Below are 19,259 nucleotides of genomic sequence, written 5' to 3'. Positions count from 1 at the left end.
AGCTTGAAACAAGCTAGCGCGGACCGCTGATTAGCTTACAACGCTAGTATTCGGGTCACAGGGAAAGTAAAAACAAATCGCTATTTATACCACTAAAAAGGCTCAAAATATCACCACACTTCAACGGTTGCATAATGAGGGTCCCTAAATGTTAACCGAAGCATTGGGAACTTTGAAAGTGTACAGACAGTTTATTAAAAAGATAGATTATGAAGACAGTCGCGTTCTCGTATACAGGCGTCCGCCGTCTTGGGAGCTACTGTCTTTCTAAACTATCTTTTTAATAAACTATCTGTACACTTACAATGTTCTCAATGCTTCGTTAACATTTAGGGACCCTCATTATGCTACCATTGAAGTGTGGTGATATTTTGAGCCTTTTTAGTGGTAGAAATAACGATTTGTTTTTACTTTCCCTGTACCCCGAATACTAGCTAGCGTTGTAAGCTAATCAGCGGTCCGCGCTAGCTTCATTCAAGTTCCAAACACGTTAGATTAGCATGAAAACATGTCCCAGAGAACGATCGAGTGGGTACACATCTGTTATTAACCCGTCCTTAAGATGATTAAAGGCAAGACGGAGGCTCACTGACATACTTATTAATATATTTCAGCATTTTGTTAATCGCTAAAAATATAAGCAGGAGAATGTTATCATTGCAAAGTGTTCAAGCTAATGTCTTGTGTTTATTCCACAAGATTTATGGATAAGCTGTTTGATTTATAATTATTAGATTATTTTCAAATGTTACTTACCCTGCTGTGCATGAACATAGCTGTTCCTCAATTTCTGTGTTTCCAATTTGAATGGTCAGCGTATGAGGCGGCTCACATTATTGCCTGACCTATACTAACTTCAATTTTGATTAAATTATTCTCTAATCGGTTGCATATTTTGTCATGGATATATCCCTCGAATGCATACTGCAGTCCCTTTTGTCTTGCTCTCTCAGATATTTCACCTGTTCGCCAAAAATTACTAATTATCTCCTTGGGAATGTCTGACACCGGTGCATACATACTGTAATAGACGTGCCAGACACGAAAGCTTGTCAGGCGTAGCAACAGTAACTAAGGAGGGCGGGGCTTAGCGAAGGGTCAGTTGCTTGTTATAAGTTACCCATTATAAATGTGGTTCAGATTACTTTATTTGGATTACTTTATTAATGCAAATCAATTTCCTTTTGATTAGTAACTAATTGAATTACACATTTACCTCAGTAATACAATTAAATACAATTACATTCATTTTGTAATTTAATAACATGATTTCATTACACGTAACTAGTCACTCCTCAACCCTGCATACATTTTGTTCCAAAATATAGATCACTCTTTAAGAGAACAAATATTTCTATTAATTTCACTATTGACAAGAATTATTTTCTTGATTTACAATAAGTAATAAGTAAAAAGTGTGCTTGCAAGCTTTTAAACACATATGATATCCAGTGTTGGGGGTAACTCCTTACGAAGTTATGCCATAATATAATCACATTTGGCTGTAACTGAGTAATGTAACACATTAATGTTACTGTTGTGTTGTGAGTTGAAAGTGTGTTTAAGCCCTTAATGAGCTATATGCCAGGCACTTGCTGTGTTGCGCTAGAGTAATGTAATGAGTTGAGTAATGAGTTACTATCCATAGAGAATAACAAGTAAGGCAATGCATTATGGGGATTTTTTTAAAAGTGAATAATGTGTATTACACGTTCTGAGTAGTGACCCAACACTGATGATATCAAATATCAGTAGCATAATACCATCAAGAGTTGGTTTTCAAAATAAAAGACTGTCTGTCTGTTAACTTACGTGTAGATGCCTTTTGAAATTTGAAGTAACCTTGATGGAGCCACAGACTGGAGCACTGCAGTGATTGCCTATGGCTCTGTGGTTTCCAGGTGTTCTTGTTGGAATTGGTTCTTCAAAATGAACTAGTACAGATGACCTTTTAGGCCTGCTATTATTGTTGTCCATGTCGCTGTTATTACAGGTGTCAAATCTATAAATGTTTGTAATCTGAAGTTGTAAGGGACTTCTGAAACTTAAAAAGTCCAGTGTTGACCATCAAATTGTGTAGAAAAGAAGCTTTCAAACAAATGTCCACCTCAAATTGTTTGGCAACCATTTAAATTACTTGGTTAAATTAAAGCATTCTGGGAAATTGAGTCATGTTCCATTATGTTCCACAAAATTACAATTACAATAAATCAAACATAATTATTTGTTCTGTGACTAGAGATTTTAACATTCATTGCTGGGGGAAACATTTCCTGTTAATGTAATCTGTACAAGTAGTTCAAACTAATATAAGTTATAGAATATGTAATGCAATCATATCTGACATATATTGTAAAGCTTCATTGTTAAACACTTCACTGAAATTATGTATATGAATTTCTTTGAATTTTTATTGAATTGCAATTCTGCTTCCTTTAATTCAAATTTGAATTGTTTGTTGTTTGTTATTTGTAATTCTAGATCCTGTTTTTGACATAAATTCCAATTCAAGAATTGAATTGGAATTTAGGAGTCATTCTCAATTCAATTCTGAATTGTGCACAAGCCTGCTGTAGAAAGGCATTCTCTATGGGCCCCTCCCCACATCCACAGCTATTCAGTCTAGCATCTTTTAGGGCCCTCGGTACTCAGTCCCCTTTCCATCCCCAGTCCGACACCTGCATTTGAGACAAAAAAATGTTTTAATAATCTACTTTAATATGAATTAGTCACTACTTGAAAAACAGCTAAATGCTACCATACTACTTGGCTACTCAGAAACCCAGTCCTGTGTAGCATTCATAACAATCTTACAGAATAAATGAGGTGAAACCCTCCAATGTTTATGCATACACAAGTGAAGATAAACAGCAGAATGAGCATCACAACAAACAGTAATTCCAGCTGGAAGCATTAACAACCATTATGCACTGTTTGACAAGTGCACTCTATCTCCACTTGTCATTCTCTCCTATTTCCTCGGTCTGTGCTACTCTCTGCAAACTCTTAATGTTTTAAGTGGCAACAGTCGGTTGTATCTCTCTGCCTTCTCTCTGTCTTTATTCTCCTCACGTTCTCTAACTAATTAACGCCACCATCCAGCGATCTCGCTCATTGTGCAGCAGTTTGCTCTGCTCATGACAAGACATTTAGAAGTCTAAGGCTGAGGTGATGGCTTTAATAGCCTGCACAGGCCCAAAGAGACCTGAGCAATACGTTTTTGTTACTGCTTAATACCTTATTAACATTGTGAAATGGTATTTAAAAAAAAAAACATTATTATTGCGAGGAAGAGCAATAGTACATGTTAGATTATGGTTCTCAAGCTGTAACCAACTTGCTCAATCTAGCCTACCAAAGCTGCAAACCACAGATCAGCAGCTTTAGCAATCCTTTCAAAGTCCAGGAAGTCGTGATTCAACATTTATATTAAAAAAAAACTATTGGTAAGTGGTGCTTCAGGTTTTTTTGTAGTTAGGCATGATGTTTGCTAGAATAGTGTTTTTGTGAAAAGAAGTGAGTAAAGTACTATTTTATAATATGAAAAAAACAATGTAATACCTTAATTTATTTGTAATAGTTTAAATGTGATAGACTTTTTTAGCATGATGGAAGGGTGGGAGGGCATGGGATGGGCTGAGATTTTGCAGCTTGTAATTTCTTATTAAATCTGAATTTTGTAAAGTTAACACACTTTTGAAATGTTCTGAGAAATGATTGAGGATAGAAAGACACCAACATTATCTACAATTGCTTCTTTACTTTCCCAGATAATCTGTTTATTGTAGTGCTTCCACTGTCATAATGATGCTTTCAAATACGTAATTTTTAGTCTCGAACATGTGGTGTTTTTTCTATTAATTACATCTCAATTTGCAGGAAAGATTTGATACACATTTTGTAAGGTAAATTGTCAATTTGTATTTGATTGTCGAGTTTGTAAATAAGCAGACATGCAATACTGATTTTAGAAAATGAAAGCTTTTCAGGGATCAAAAATATAAATGCTCATTGCTTTAAATCATGTGCCTTTTATCAAAAAAAATGCTTTAATTTAAAAATAAAATGTCAAACTGTAAGCTATACCAAAAATTGATCAAGCTCCAGATTTCCGTTTTTAGAATCAGATCAATTACCCACCACTGTGTTGTTATTGTACATGTGGTTTTCACTATAACTAGTTGATGCTTGCATTAAAGTCCATTCCGACTGCACGCACAGTGAATTTTAGTGGCGTAGTTAGGTAGCTACAGCTAACCAAGCTTCAGTTTGTGCATTGGCTGCTTGTGGTTAAATAAACACGGACAGCAAAAACACTACAACCTTTGAAATTGCACCTTTGAAATTGCACGAATAAGGCAAGGTGAAATGTTGCCTTAAATTGAATCTGAACGCACCTTTATGTTACAAATAACAAGAGGCTTTGAACAAAACAAAATAATGATACTGTGTCATATAATTCCAGAAATTCAGTTAGTTAAAAATGGCCCAGGTGCTTGAATTTGACATAATAATGTTGGCTAGGTTAAATATTGTGCATGTCAGTCACCATTTCCAGGTCTGAAGTCCTACTGATTTCAAATCACCGTCTTGAACATTTCCCATTTGAGAGAAAAGTTCCATTGTTGGTTGGTCTTTGTACATTTTATAAAACCAATGTAGATTGTGTATTGTCTAATGTTGAGACATAGCCTACTGTATAATGAGTGTGTCATCGTGACACAAACTTAACACACTGTCAGCAGCACCTAGATGACATGGCAGACTATCCTGGCAGACATGTACCTGACATGCTGTCAGTAAAGTCTGATGATCACCGATTTCTGTATCAGTCATCAGTCAACCATGTAAGACATTGCTGCACACAATGTAGCACTGACACAAATATCAATATGTGGCACATTACTTACTTACAGATTTCTGATATGTTGAAAAGTGAATTTGATCCCCTTGGCCTGATGTGTGACAGTAGGACAAGTCTGCCTCACAGCATGCTTCGGTTTTGTTTTACACTTGCATGATAATATTGTACATCCACACAGAACTTCATCATTACTCACTCATTGTGCTTTGACTTCATGCTTGTACTGTATGTTAAACTGTTGTACATAAAGATTTAAAGTGGTTCTCAACCTTTTTTCTTTTTTTTTTTTTTGCTTAAAAATGTTTCATTATCTCTTGTTGTGTGAGTTGGCTTCATCAATGACTAATGGTAACCTAGAGGTACAGGCCTTCACTACTTTAATGTGAGAAAAGCATAACATTACATAAATGTGATGATTTGATTGCAGTACAAAAGTCATCATTGCACAACCAGGGACTAAAGAGGTCTCAATTCACAGGATGAAAAATACTTGACTTGGTTCAGGCTGCATGTTCTCATGAACCATACGTTCATATATCTACGAAACGTGAAGCACTGTAATCCGTAAGCATTCCACGTATTTTTTGCTGTATGGACCCCAATGACTGCTGCTGTATAAGAACACTATTGGCCGCATTCACTTCCAGGGGAAAACTAAAGACTTTCACCCAGGAAATGTGTGTTTCTTGGGAGTGTTTTAATCCAAACCATTATCTTTTTCCTAAACTTTACAAGTCGTTTTGCTGCCTAAGATTAACTGTCATCGTGCCATAGTGCTTACTATTTGTCGCCTAAACTTTACTGTAATGACTATGCTATCATACGAATTAGTGCGCCTACATTTTCGTACTATATCATACAGACCCGTTCATGAGAATGTGTTGCTTGGTTGAACCATGAGTTGTTTACTATGTACAGTTATTTATTTGAAAATGTGGATGTTCAGGTTGACCTAATATGCAATGTTACGTCATTTTTAATAGAATAACACAACTGGAAATTGCTGTATTGTGGAATTTGCACAAAATTGTGAATGTTCTCTGTTATGTTTCTATTTCAAATGAATTCTCCAAACCTTTGCGTTTACCCAGAACTAATGCTCACATGACACTATTATTAGTTTTCTGAATTGTACTTTAAAATAAAACCAGTTGAAAATGTCTTGTTTGAAAATCTGTGAAACGTTTTAAAATGTAACTTTTGAATAGAAGATGACTCTGATGCTCAAATTGAACACACTTATTTTAATCATCTGATGATTCAGTATGGCCTGGTTTCTGTATGCATGACATGATTCCTTCGGTAGCTTAAGCAGGGATTTTTCTGGCATGTTTTTTTTTGTCCTCTAAACTGTTCAAGTTTTGAATATTTAATGCAATAAAGAACATTTAAGCACCTGTCTATGTTCCTTCTGTCACAGACAACTGTAAAGACAATTCAAAAGGACATACTGTACATTTGTTTTCCCCTCCAGTGGGCGTGGCTTTCAGAGTATGACGCAATGTGCTCTGTCTCTTTAATTACCGGCTCGCTCTACATTATCCCACCTATTACATGGCTTATTACGCGGCTGTTCATACAGAGATCACCCACTGATAATGCCTGCCTTCCGGTCAGGACTGTTAACTTTACCGTTGATGAGCATTGCTCTCCGGCAGAAGCCAGGTTGCCCCAGTAAGCTAAACAGTTTGCCATTAGCACTGTTAGTGATCCACGTTTCCCTCACCCTCTCTCTTCCTTTGTGATCCACTGATCAGCGGTATGAGCACTGCATGAGCACAAAGTGATTTAAAAACAATTTTATTTTAAAAATGGTCCTCTGGAGCAGTGATTCCCAACCAGGGGTAGGCCTACGTGTACCCCAGGTTGTATGTCTGCAGTTGCTAGGGGGTACATGGAAAGATTGTATCCAACTATACTGTAATTTGAAAATTTTGAAATGATGTTTTTATAAATAGAATCCACAATATCTACATATTAACATGAAGTCAACATTAAGTCAACTGTAACACCTGAACACTACATGTTGCAGTTATGTAGGAGAAAACTGCATGAGTTTAAACAGGTAGTTAATATGATTGACTAAACAGTCCCTCCAGAAAAACGCAATTATGCGATCGCATAATTCAATGCATAATCAGCCAAAGTCGGCATATTTATGCGGGGGCCGCATTTTTTCAAATATGTCGCACTTTCGCCGCATAAATTGCCGATTTCCGTGCAAAATATGCGGGGCTTGCATGATTTCATAATCCCTGCATTTTCGTTGCAAAAAAAGTCATATTTTAGCAGAAAGTTGAAAAATGTTGCGTTTACTTCACACATGCATTTGCCCGCAACAATCACAAAAAAACTCAGCATTTTTCTGGAAGGACTGACTAAATGGTAGAAATAAACATCTGAAAGTAATGGTTAAAGCTAGTGCGCAGTTTCTGCCACCCCCCATGAGAAATTCTAAGTAATGACAACAAAACTGTCGGCGCGTTCACATGATACAAGCCTTCTGTGACCGCACAACCCCCCCTCCCCCCAGTTGCTAGTAGTCAAGGAGGACACGGAGGATTAAATAAACACGATGGACTCTTCAGAAGAGGTAATTATCTTCACTCGAGTTTCTGACGACACAATCTTCTGAACATAGCCATACTGAGAAATACAGAGAGAGTTGTGTGGTGCTGATAGTCTTAATTAGCTTAGTAGTAACCTCATTTGGCAATGGCTTGAATGTAACAGATGTTTATTAATATCAAAAAGTTACCCACTAAAGCTTTAAACAGTTCAAATAGTTATAAGTACTGAATAAACGGTTGACATTGTTAGCTAAAAGTAATGTTAGTGGATAAATGGTCAAATATTCAGTTTCAGTCTAAGTAATAGTAGCGAAGTAGACTAGTATTAGTACGATTGCTGACCAAACCAACCTTAATATTGATAGTCCAATTGTATGAAAAACTTAATAACCACTTTTATATAATGAATAGGGTTATACATTTGGAAAATACATTGGTAATTGATGAAGGGGTGAGTTTCTTTAGACATGGCTGTGGGGGTAGATCAGACCAAAAAGGTTGATAACCACTGCCCTAGAGTCTATGATCAGAACTCCGTCCATGGCAACGGAGTGTTATACATTGTAAAAGTCTGAATACAGACCGTAGAATGCACGTAATAAGCAATAACACCCAAGCCCAATAGACTACTTACATTTGAAAAGGGTGGACTGTCTACACCAGACTAGTCAGAGGTGCACATCACTGGAATTAAGTTACTCTTAAAATATACTGTACCAGCCTTGGATTATTTTTCACAGTCTAACTTTACAAACTATCCACTTTAGTACTCATCAGTGGTAATAATTTGATAGTTGCTCATTATAGCATGATGCATATTTTGTTATGAGAAACTCATTTTGTTATAATGAGAAATGGAGCTGTTACGGAACGGCACAGGAGGTGGAACCCAAAAGCAGACGGAAAACACAATAAGATTAAGTGTTTAATGAGTGAAATATATACAATAATTGTGCTGGTGGCAAAAAGGAGGGTTGTGTCGAGGGAATCCAGTGTGCTCTCCAGAGCGTACCCAGTGAAGTGGTGGCGTTGACCATGTGCTAAGGCCTCCTCCAGAGTCGAGCACACACACAGAGAGACAGAGACAGAGAGAGACGGGGTGAGCAAGCAAGGCAGGCTGCAACAAGAGAAAAACACAGATAATACTTTAGCTACACAAGCTAAAACACCAGGAAAACAAATAACACAGGGAGCCAGGAGTGCAACTATACCACACTGGTAGACGTACGATCTGGCAATGAGTGGATCACAGAGCTAGCCTTAAATACTGCAGGAGGTTGATTAGGGAATGAGCTTCACCTGGTGCCACCTGCCAGCTAAGCCGCACCCACAGCTCACAGTAATTGGCACAGGAGGGAGGGACATGAGAGAAAACAAAAACACAGAACAAAAAAGAAGCACGGGCTGCCATGATGACATCATGACAGTACCCCCCCTCAACGACCACCTCCAGGCGGACCACCGGGCTTCCCAGGATGGGCCCGGTAAAAGTCACTGAGGAGAGAGGGGTCGAGAATGAGAGCCCGGGAAACCCAGCTCCTCTCCTCAGGACCGTACCCCTCCCAATCGACCAGAAACTGGAATCCCCTACCCCGACGTCTGACATCCATAATCCGCCGAACAATATAGGCAGGATGTCCATCAATGACCCGGGTGGGTGGTGGGGCGACGGTAGGAGGGCTCAGAGTGCTGGTGGAAACAGGTTTCAGTTGGGAAATGTGAAAGGTGGGATGAATCCTGAGAGCAGGAGGAAGCTTGAGGCGAACAGCACAGGGGTTAACCTTCTCAACCTCAAATGGACCAACTTTGTAGAGGTACCACTGAAGTGAATGTCCTTGGAACTGAGCCATACCTGCTGACTGAGTCTGTAAACAGGAGCAGGGATGCGATGGCGGTCGGCCACCCGCTGGTTGTGTTCGAAGGGCCTGCCGAGTCTCCCTCCATATTCTCCGCATCCGGCGGTAGTGATGTTGAACGGAGGGAACTGCAATCTCCGACTGCTGAACAGGAAAGAGGAGGAGAGTAGCCCAGAGAAACTTCAAATGGAGACAGACCGGTAGCCGAGCAGGTAAGTGAATTGTGAGCGTATTCAATCCATGCAAGTTGTGACCTCCAGGCAGAGGGATTGCGGGCACATACGCACCGCAGACTCGAGATCCTGGTTAGCCCTCTCCGTCTGACCATTGGAATGAGGGTGATAACCAGAGGAGAAACTAACCTTGGCGCCCAGAGCCTGGCAAAACGCTTTCCACACTTGAGGTGAACTGGGGACCACGGTCGGAAACGACGTCCAGAGGAATACCGTGGATTCTGAAGACGTGGTTCACCATGAGGTCGGCCGTCTCTGCAGCCAACGGCAGTTTAGGGAGAGCCACGAAATGGACTGCCTTAGAAAAAAGATCAACAATGGTCAAAATTGTGTCGTTACCTCTTGAGGGCGGTAGTCCCGTGACAAAGTCCAGAGCAATATGTGACCAGGGTTGACCAGGTAGAGGGAGGGGACGGAGAAGACCAGTCAGTGGGCGATGAGACGCCTTGCCCCTGGCGCAGATGGTACAGGCCCCGACGAACTCCCGTACGTCCACCGCCATGGACCACCAGAAGTGTCTCCGGATGAGGGCGAGAGTACGAGCCACTCCAGGATGGCAGGAAAACTTGGAGGTGTGACCCCACTGGAGGACCTGGGAGCGAACAGAATCGGGAACAAACATACACCTCGGTGGGCCACCACCATGGTCAGGGTTAGTGCGGAGTGCTTGTCTTACCCTAGATTCCACCTCCCAGGTCAGGGCCACCAAGCAGGTAGAAGGGATGATGTGTCGGGAGTGATGGGTTCCTCCAGAACCGAGCAGAACTGTCTCGAGAGGGCATCGGGCTTGACATTCTTACTGCCGGGACGGTAGGTGAGGGAGAAGTTGAATCGACCAAAAAAACAAGGCCCACCGGGCCTGGCGGGAGTTCAGGCGCTTAGCCGTCTGAATATATGCAAGGTTTTTATGATTGGTCCAAACCAGGAACGAAACAACGGCCCCCTCCAGCCAGTGTCTCCACTCCTCCAAAGCTAGTTTTACAGCCAGCAACTCCCGATTCCCAACGTCATAGTTCCTCTCAGCAGGCGCTAACTTCTTGGAGAAGAATGCACAGGGGTGTAGCTTGTTATCACCTGCTGAACATTGGGAGAGAACAGCTCCAACCCCAACGTTCGATGCGTCCACCTCCACCACGAACTGGCTGGAGGAATCGGGCTGAACGAGAATGGGGGCAGAGGAGAAACGGTCCTTGAGTTCCATGAAAGCCTTGGCAGCTGCTGCAGACCACACAAAGGGAATAGAGGGAGAGGTTAGTCTTGTCATAGGAGCAACCAGAGAACTGTAGTTCCGAATAAAACGGCAGTAAAAGTTAGCAAAACTTAAGAACCGCTGTAACTGTTTCCTGGTGGTGGGAACTGGCCACTCAGTTACAGCCTGTACCTTGCTCGGGTCCGTCTTCACCTGCCCGCTCTCCACAACATATCCCAGGAAGGAAACAGAAGAGTGGAACTCGCATTTCTCAGCCTTGACGTACAGTTTGTTTTCCAGTAGTCTCATCAAAACTTGTCGAACATGCTGGACATGGTCCTCCATGTTCTTGAAGATAAGTATGTCGTCAAGGTACACGACTGACGGTTGAGCAGATCACGGAGAACATCATTGACTAGCGCCTGGAACACAGCGGGAGCGTTGGTGAGTCCGAATGGCATGACCAGATATTCGAAGTGGCCGAGAGGAGTGTTGAAGGCCGTCTTCCATTCGTCCCCCTCCTTGATTCTGACCAGGTGGTAGGCATTCCGTAGGTCCAGCTTGGTGAAAACGGTGGCTCCCACCAGAGGCTCAAAAGCAGAACTAAGCAGAGGCAGGGGATATTTGTTCTTTACAGTTATGTTATTCAAACCACAAAAATCAATACAAGGTCTGAGAGTCTTATCTTTCTTTGATAGAAGAAAAATCCAGCACCCACAGGAGACGAGGAGGAACGAATAATGCCAGACTTGAGGGACTCACCAATGTACTGCTCCATTGCTTCGCGTTCAGGCGCAGAGAGATTGTACAACCTACTGGTGGGAAGTGGAGCCCCGGGCAGCAGGTCGATGGAGCAGTCATAAGGTTGATGAGGTGGTAAAGATAAGGCCTTTTCTTTACTGACCACCTCTGCCAGGTCATGATAGATAGGAACAGTAGACAAATCCGTAGGTTCTGGTGGTTGAGATCTGAGCGTGTTAATGCATGTTGTTTGGGCTGACTTGAGTCAGGTGGAATAACAAAAAGAGCTCAAGCTGGTAATTTTACCAGCTGACCAGTCAATAATGGGATTGTGGAGCTGTAACCAGGGGAGACCCAAAACAATGGGGGCATTAGTTGAGGGCAAAACATGGAAGCTGAGTTGCTCGTGATGGTTGCTAGCTAACAAGGGCAGAGGAAATGTTTCATGAGAGACTCGAGCTAAAATCTCCCCATTGAGTGTTCTGACCACTAGGGGTGTCTCAAGTGAGGCTAGGGGAATCTGGTGATGGTTGACTAACTCAGAATCCATAATGTTAGCATCAGAACCTGAATCAACTAGAGCTTGGAGAGGAATCTCTTTACCATTAACACAGCCTTTATGTTAATGCTGTCTACAGGGAATATCGGAAATTACTGATTGACTAACCAGGACCCGGTCCTTGGCTGGTGAGCTTGAGTGTTTAAATGGTTCGGACAGGAAGGACAGGAGACCAGTTGGTGATTATTCTCCCCACAGTATAAGCACAGTTTCTCTTTGAACCGCCGGTTCCTCTCAACAGGGGTAAGCCGATTGCGTCCCAGCTGCATGGGTTCCTCCTTGGGTAACACGGAAGCAGAGTTAGCACAGGCAGAAGAAGAACTGGAAGCAATCCGAGAAGCTGGACTGGGTACAGGCGGGTAGGCAAAGGGGTTTGAACTGGCCGCTCTCTCTACGTCTCTTAACCGGTTGTCAATACGGATGGCTAGGGAGATTAAATCTGGTAGAGTACTTGATTCGGGCCGACCCACTAAACTGTCCTTGACATTCTCATTGAGACCCTTAAAGAAAATGCTTTGTAACGCCCTATCATCCCATCCCAATTCTGCCGCTAATGTTCTGAACTCAACAGAATAGTCAGCAGCACTGAGGGTTCCCTGACGTAGGCTTAGCAGGCGGTTACTGGTATCACTGCTAGTAACTGGGTGATCAAAAACTGTGGTAATTTCAGACACAAATTGTTGATGTGGCGTTAGTTGTCACTGGGCTGTTCCAAAAAGCTACCCCCCCCGTCTCTCGCCCTCCCAGAAAGTAACCCGAGTACATAAGCTATCTTAGTAGCATCAAGAGAATAGGTTAGAGGCTGCTGACTGAACACTAGTGAACATTGAAACAGGAAAGATTTACATTCTCCTAACTTTCCACTATAGCGTTCAGGAGCGGGCACAAAAGGTTGACAGGGTTGAAAATTACTCACGGGTACAGCTTGGGAAGGTGAAAAAACCGGTGGAGACTGAGCTGGAAGCTGAGGGGAATGGTTTTCCACACGAGGCATGTTGGTTGAGAGCTGTTGAAGGGATTCCATGATTCCTTGTAGCAACTGAGAGTGTTGGCCGAGCAGGATGCCTTGAGAGGCCACCGCATGGTGGAGCGAAAAACCTTGAGGGTTAGAGTCAGAATCTGCTGGGTCCATTCTTTTTGGCCAGATCGTTCTGTTACGGAACGGCACAGGAGGTGGAACCCAAAAGCAGACGGAAAACACAATAATCAAGATTAAGTGTTTAATGAGTGAAATATATACAATAATTGTGCTGGTGGCAAAAAGGAGGGTTGTGTCGAGGGAATCCAGTGGTGAGTGGTGGGTGCAGTGCGCTCTCTAGAGCGTACCCAGTGAAGTGGTGGCGTTGATCATGTGCTAAGGCCTCCTCCAGAGTCCAACAAACAATTGAGTTTGAGTCCAATCCTTACAGAGAGAGGAGCAGGCGGGGTGAGCAAGCAGGCAGGAAGGCAGGCAGGAGTAGGAGCAAGCAAGGCAGGCTGCAACAAGAGAAAGACACAGATAATACTTTAGCTACACAAGCTATAACACAGGGAGCCAGGAGTGCAACTATACCACACTGGTAGACGTACGATCTGGCAATGAGTGGATCACAGAGCTAGCCTTAAATACTGCAGGAGGTTGATTAGGGAATGAGCTTCACCTGGTGCCACCTGCCAGCTAAGCCGCGCCCACAGCTCACAGTAATTGGCACAGGAGGGAGGGACATGAGAGAAAACAAACAAAAACACACAGAACAAAAAAGAAGCACGGGCTGCCATGATGACATCATGACAGGAGCAATTGTATATGTGTGGAAGATAAGTAACAATAAAAATAGGAATACATATAAATGAGAAATTGAATTAAAAAATATAGCCTATATAATAAAATATTATCAATTATGTAATAAAATGTCACTTATGAGCCCCCATACAGTAGTTTCCTGTAATTTCTGAGATGTTTTTATGGAGCATTGTGGGACCATTAAGGTTTATTCCACCTCATGAGTTGCAATACAATTTAAATTGAAAATTGCTGAATTTGTGTACTTCTGTCTAAACAAATGCTTTATAGCCTACTTTCTGGTTTAGTAAATTGAAGTCCCTATAGGTGTTGCACATAGTCGCCTGTATAATATGTAGCTGTGGCTGTTGCATTTGCCCCAAGAGACTGCTTCCTGTCTGTGCTCATTTTAACCATGAATGTTTAATTAAAGACTGTGCTGAAGCTGAATGGTGCTCATCTTCAAACACAGAGAGCATCGCGGATGATTCATCGGGCGCCTGCAGCATCCAGAGGACCGTGCGCGTCCACGCGTCGCGAAAGAGAGAGTGAAAGAGGAGTTGAAGGGGGGGCGGGGGGAGAGATAGGGTAATGAAAATGATGGCGACCGATGCAGAGGAGATAAGAATCCAAACAAGCCCCTGTCCCATCCCCGACAACAGTCTCAGCACTCTGTCCATCAAAATTACGCGGAAAAACCAAGATAGACACTGGAAGTTGCGGTTTATTTACCTGCAGTGCTGTGAGTACCGACATACATCACGACGTTTACAGCCAAACACCAGCAGGCTAACGTTCACTAGCCTGGTCAGAATATATTGGAAATGTGCTGCCACACTAGATTTAACGACATTTGGTTCGTCACGACAACAGAATACATGTAGCCTACACATATATAGGACTACATTAGAAGAACCGAAATGAATGAAGGCATTTGACGTGTTACGAAGGAGTGTAGGGGGTGGACCGGCACGTATTTAGTCGAATACTGGTCCCCTGTCGATATGATTTCCCCCTCCCTAAACCTGAACCAAACTCCGTAACCACGGATGGGGGCGCTAATCATTTTAACAGGAGGGAAACACTAACGTTACAACATCGCCATACAACGCTCGCGAGGACAGACGTGGAAAAACTCTCTGTGTGTGTGTGTGTGTGTGTGTGTATGTGCGTGTGAGTGTTTGTGTTTTTGTGTGTGTGTGTGTGTGTGTGTGTGTGTGTATGTGCGTGTGTGTGTGTGTGTGTGTGTGTGTGTGTGTGTGTGTGTGTGTGTGTGTGTGTGTGTGTGTGTGTGTGTGTGTGCGCGCGCGCGCGCGTGTGTGTTTTTTGCTCATACTGCAATAAAGATACCAGTACAGGTAACATACCTACTAAAACATGATCTTCGATGAATCATTCGGATTTACCATTTAATTCGGCATGCATTTATTAAACCGACAAGCTCAATTATCTAAATTTTTTTTTAATTACTAACGTCATGCTCCTGTGTTTCCAAAAGTTGACATTGTATTGAAGTATCTTACTGCCGCTTGGTTTTTCCCGTCAATAATATCTGATTGTTTGCTAACACGAAACATAGCATGCTGTCTTTAATGTTCTCAAACAAGCTAATGTCCCTATCAGTAAAGTTTAGTTCTGGCCTACAGGCTAACTTAATGGCAAATGGGCTATCAATATAATATGGCAGTTAAAGGAGAAACATAGGAATAAATGAAGAAGCTGATTAATTAGCTTACAGTGACAGTTCTCTCAAGCTAAGCTACTTTTACAATTACACTGCCTCTACTTTAGCCTACTGCTTTTAATGTGTCTTTAGTTTTACTTGAAGGGCGAGATCATTATTTATTTATTTTTGAGGTTTTTATATCATTCTGTAGCTTCCCAGTAGTGTTCCTTATGGATTCAAATCCAAACATTCACATTTTGGTGTGTGTTTTAGTGTCGAAATACTGTTTTCCCAAGCCCTTCTAAAAACCTGATGTAGGTTTTTGTATGATGACATTGCTTCAGTACAGTAACAGTACAGTAACGTTTGCAGAAGCAGACAGGAAGCTAAACAATGTACTGCTGTGGATGCCACGTTAGGTCGAATCCTAAAGTCGCACAAAACAAAAAAAATCGTCGACGCGCTCCCCGTGACTTTGTCCGAGGGCTTACAGTGATGCTGTATGGGTGCTGCCGCGGTGGGGATGATAATGTATGCGCCTCTGGTAGACTCCAGTGTTTTCCCTGGGTTTGTCAAAGACTTACGCATATTTGGCTGAGGGGTCTAGGGGTCCTCCCTCAGAAAATGTCTTCAAGGACAGAAAGTGCACTTTAGAAATCCCTCTCCCTGCCAGTGTGCAGTGTGTTTAAAAATAAAATACATTGTGTTCAATGGGAAAAAAAATTGTTTTTTACCCAGACATTTCAAAATAATACATTTTAAAGCTGTAATTGTGATTACGCAATACTGTGAAACCGTGATATTTTCGCTGAAGGTTATCATACCATCAGAATCGTTTACTGGCCCATGCCTACTGGAGACCAAACAACCAAGTATCTAAAGTCACACAACGACACTAACCAATCAAGGCAGCGCTAGCAACTCCTGTGTTCTGCAAGGTAAAAGTACTGTTTTTGTCAAAGGAGTCTGGTGGCTTTGAATATTGAAATGCTGTGGGCAGGGTACCAGCTAAATGAATTTTAGCCACATAAAAAAGGACCACCTAAAAAAATCAAAATCAGTTTAAGTTTACACTATATTTAGAATGTTTTCTGAAGCATCACATTAATTTGTCAGCTGTTTGGGCAGAGTGAGCAACTCCTTCAGCTGTACGGCTTCCGGGAAGGCTGCTCTCGTGTGTATCCTCGCCTATAGCTCCTTGGCGATCCCTCCTCAATGCTCGCTCCTCGCTCCTCGGGGCAGAAATAAAAGCTTTGAGACGGCCTTCACTAAGGACGGCGAGAACAGCTTCCGGTTCAGCCAAGATCGAGGAGCTATTAGATAAGGGAACTGGGATGTACCCAATAAATAGGAAGCATGAAATGACGCTTGGCAGTGGACACCGACCAGCTACAACTGCTTGTCCCACCTCCTTGGCGACCTATGAACTTGACGACAGCACGTGATAATCGGTGGGGGGACTGGTCGGTGTCATACTTGTAGTATTGCCACTCTTCCGTCCTAGACACACCAAGAATTTATGGCATTATGTCTATCTAGTCTGACACAGTGACTGTCGTGAAAGACAAAAATATGTGTAATCTGATCGTGGCATTAAAGGGTTAAAGTTTAAGACGAAAAACTGGACACCACCTAAAAACAAGTTCAGGTCTATTTTAATGTTCACTCTTATAATGCTGTCCGTCTTTTTGTCTGTCTGTTTATCTGTCTATCTGTAACACAAGTTATTGAGTCTGACTATATTACATGCCTCGCCAGCTGTGAGAACACAGACAATACAAAAAAGATTATGATGACATGTCTAATTACTGACGCCATATGTCCCACAGCCATCTTTAGAGGGGTGGTGGGAGAGCACAGAAGAAGATTGATAAGAGAATCATGAAACACTTTCAGGTTGATTCAAAATGACAGCTTATTTCTAGTGATGATGGGAGGTCCGTGGAGTGCAAGTGATTGATTTGAATGCGACAGAAAAGTGACCTGCCTCATCAATACAGCTATCAACATGTGGTGACAGAGCGGCGGTTAATGGTGTTTATTGTCATCACAATAAAGGGTCTGTCAGCTGTCTTGCAGTGTATAGGAATGAACTGTCTGGAAATAAGTAGTGGATGCATGAAAGCTTTAGCATCAAAGTAAGTCTTCAGAAAGACCTTTTTTAATTGAATGCTGTTTTCAGAGTTCATTAAGTTTCCAAAGGTATGACATTAATGTACCATTGACATTAATATTAATTATTACCTCCGCTAAGGAGGCTATGTTTTGGGTTAGGTTTGTTTGTTTGTTTGGTTTGTTGGTTTCTTTGTCTGAATGTCAGGAGGGGTTACGGAAAAACTACCAGCCCAATTTTTATAAAACTTGGTGGAAGGGTGTAGCAATAGTCAAAGAAGAACCCATTATATTTTTTGCAGGGGATCCGAAACACGAGGCGGATACACAAATTATTTTTCACTTACATTAATGTTGCGCGATAGGGCATTTGTGATGCATTCGCCAACAACAAAAAGTGTAGTTTAGAAATCCCTTTCCCTGCCAGTGTGCAGTATGTTTCATAATAAAATACATTGTGTTCAATGGAAAAAAGTTTTTTACCCAGACATTTCAAAATAATACATTTTAAAGCTCTAACCGCAATAGCGTGAAACCGTGATATTTTTCCCAAAGGTTATCATACCGTCAGAATCTCATACCGGCCCATGCCTAATGGTAACCTTTTTTATCATGCCTTTTGATATCTCAAAAAGTAGTGTATGTTGATATCTGCAGCTGGAAGGGATGAGTTTTAAGGTAGGCGAGGCGGAGCGGGTGGTCAGGGGTATGTGCTATAATGTTGGCTTTGAATCCAAGAGCGATATCAGCGAGGTAGGACACGTTTAGTTGATTGTGTGAGAATGAACGATCTCAGAGATGATGTGGGCAGTGTTGAGAAATGTATTTCATTCTACAACTGAGAGTAAATTGAAAAAGCAGATGGATCAGTAGAGGGGGACCAGTTACAGTGAAAGCTCAGCTGAGATATCTAAAGTTTTTTGAGTTTGTGCTGGCTGTTGGTAATGTGGGTTTGTCATTTTACCTTCCACTGCAATCCTGCCTATATCTGCTTTTTTAAACCTTCTCTGACCTGGAAATTGAAGGTGTCAATCAGAAGCTTTGGTAATTTTCACACAGCCTTTAAAAATTGCTGTATAGTTGACTCAACACCTCTTTGACACAGTATCAATAACTCATAGATTGTTTTGTTTTTTATTACTGACGTTTATAAAATCCGGATTTATGAGAGTATGACATTAGACTTGCAACTCTACTTTGACTGGATGCCAGTGGCTCATGACTTCATCACATTGCAGTCATATCATTGAATCAGACTCTCTTCATTTTAATTATTATTTTTTCTGAAGAGTACCTGTTGACGTTTTGTCTGCAGCGCTATTTGTGGTAGTTTTTTTCTTCCTATGTTTTTGTGTCTTAGTGACTGATGGGAACAACAATCTTTGACATTGGTCCAGTATTGCTGCAGTTGGCAGCGGCGAAACAAGCTACAATGTAAGTTAATAGGACAATTGTCCATCTTGTATTTACCTTCACAAAAGTGCTCGTTTTGCCACTTAGAGGCTCAGATTAGGAAATAATAAAAAGTGTCTGACAACATAATGGAAAGGATCCCTTTAGATATAGACCTTTAAAACCTCTTTGAGTCCTTTCTGTTTAACCAGAAACAGCTCTAAAGTTGCTAGCGCTAAACTCACCAGACTCCATTTGAAAAATACTTTTAGCGTGTATAGAGCCAACCTATTTTCACATGTAAATCGATAAACT

The 19,259-nt window shown here is 41.7% G+C and overlaps 1 protein-coding gene across 3 annotated transcripts in view; it reads left to right on the top strand.

The window, feature by feature from the left end:
- Positions 1-14,206: 14,206 nt before the first annotated feature.
- si:ch211-51h4.2 overlaps positions 14,207-19,259 on the top strand; it is a 91,970-nt gene continuing 86,917 nt past the window's right edge. For 2 of the 3 annotated variants that reach the window (XM_036007680.1, XM_036007681.1), the window contains exon 1: positions 14,207-14,516. In XM_036007680.1, the coding sequence (XP_035863573.1) occupies positions 14,366-14,516 (151 nt within the window). In that variant the 5' untranslated portion in view covers positions 14,207-14,365. The remainder of the gene's footprint in view (positions 14,517-19,259) is intronic. The other variant, XM_031311979.2, reaches the window with a different exon arrangement.

This window comes from Sander lucioperca, chromosome 11 (genome assembly GCF_008315115.2).
Source record: "Sander lucioperca isolate FBNREF2018 chromosome 11, SLUC_FBN_1.2, whole genome shotgun sequence".
NCBI lineage: Eukaryota > Metazoa > Chordata > Actinopteri > Perciformes > Percidae > Sander > Sander lucioperca.
The sequence above is the reverse complement of the archived record's forward strand: the minus strand, read 5'-3'. Positions and strand labels throughout refer to the sequence as shown.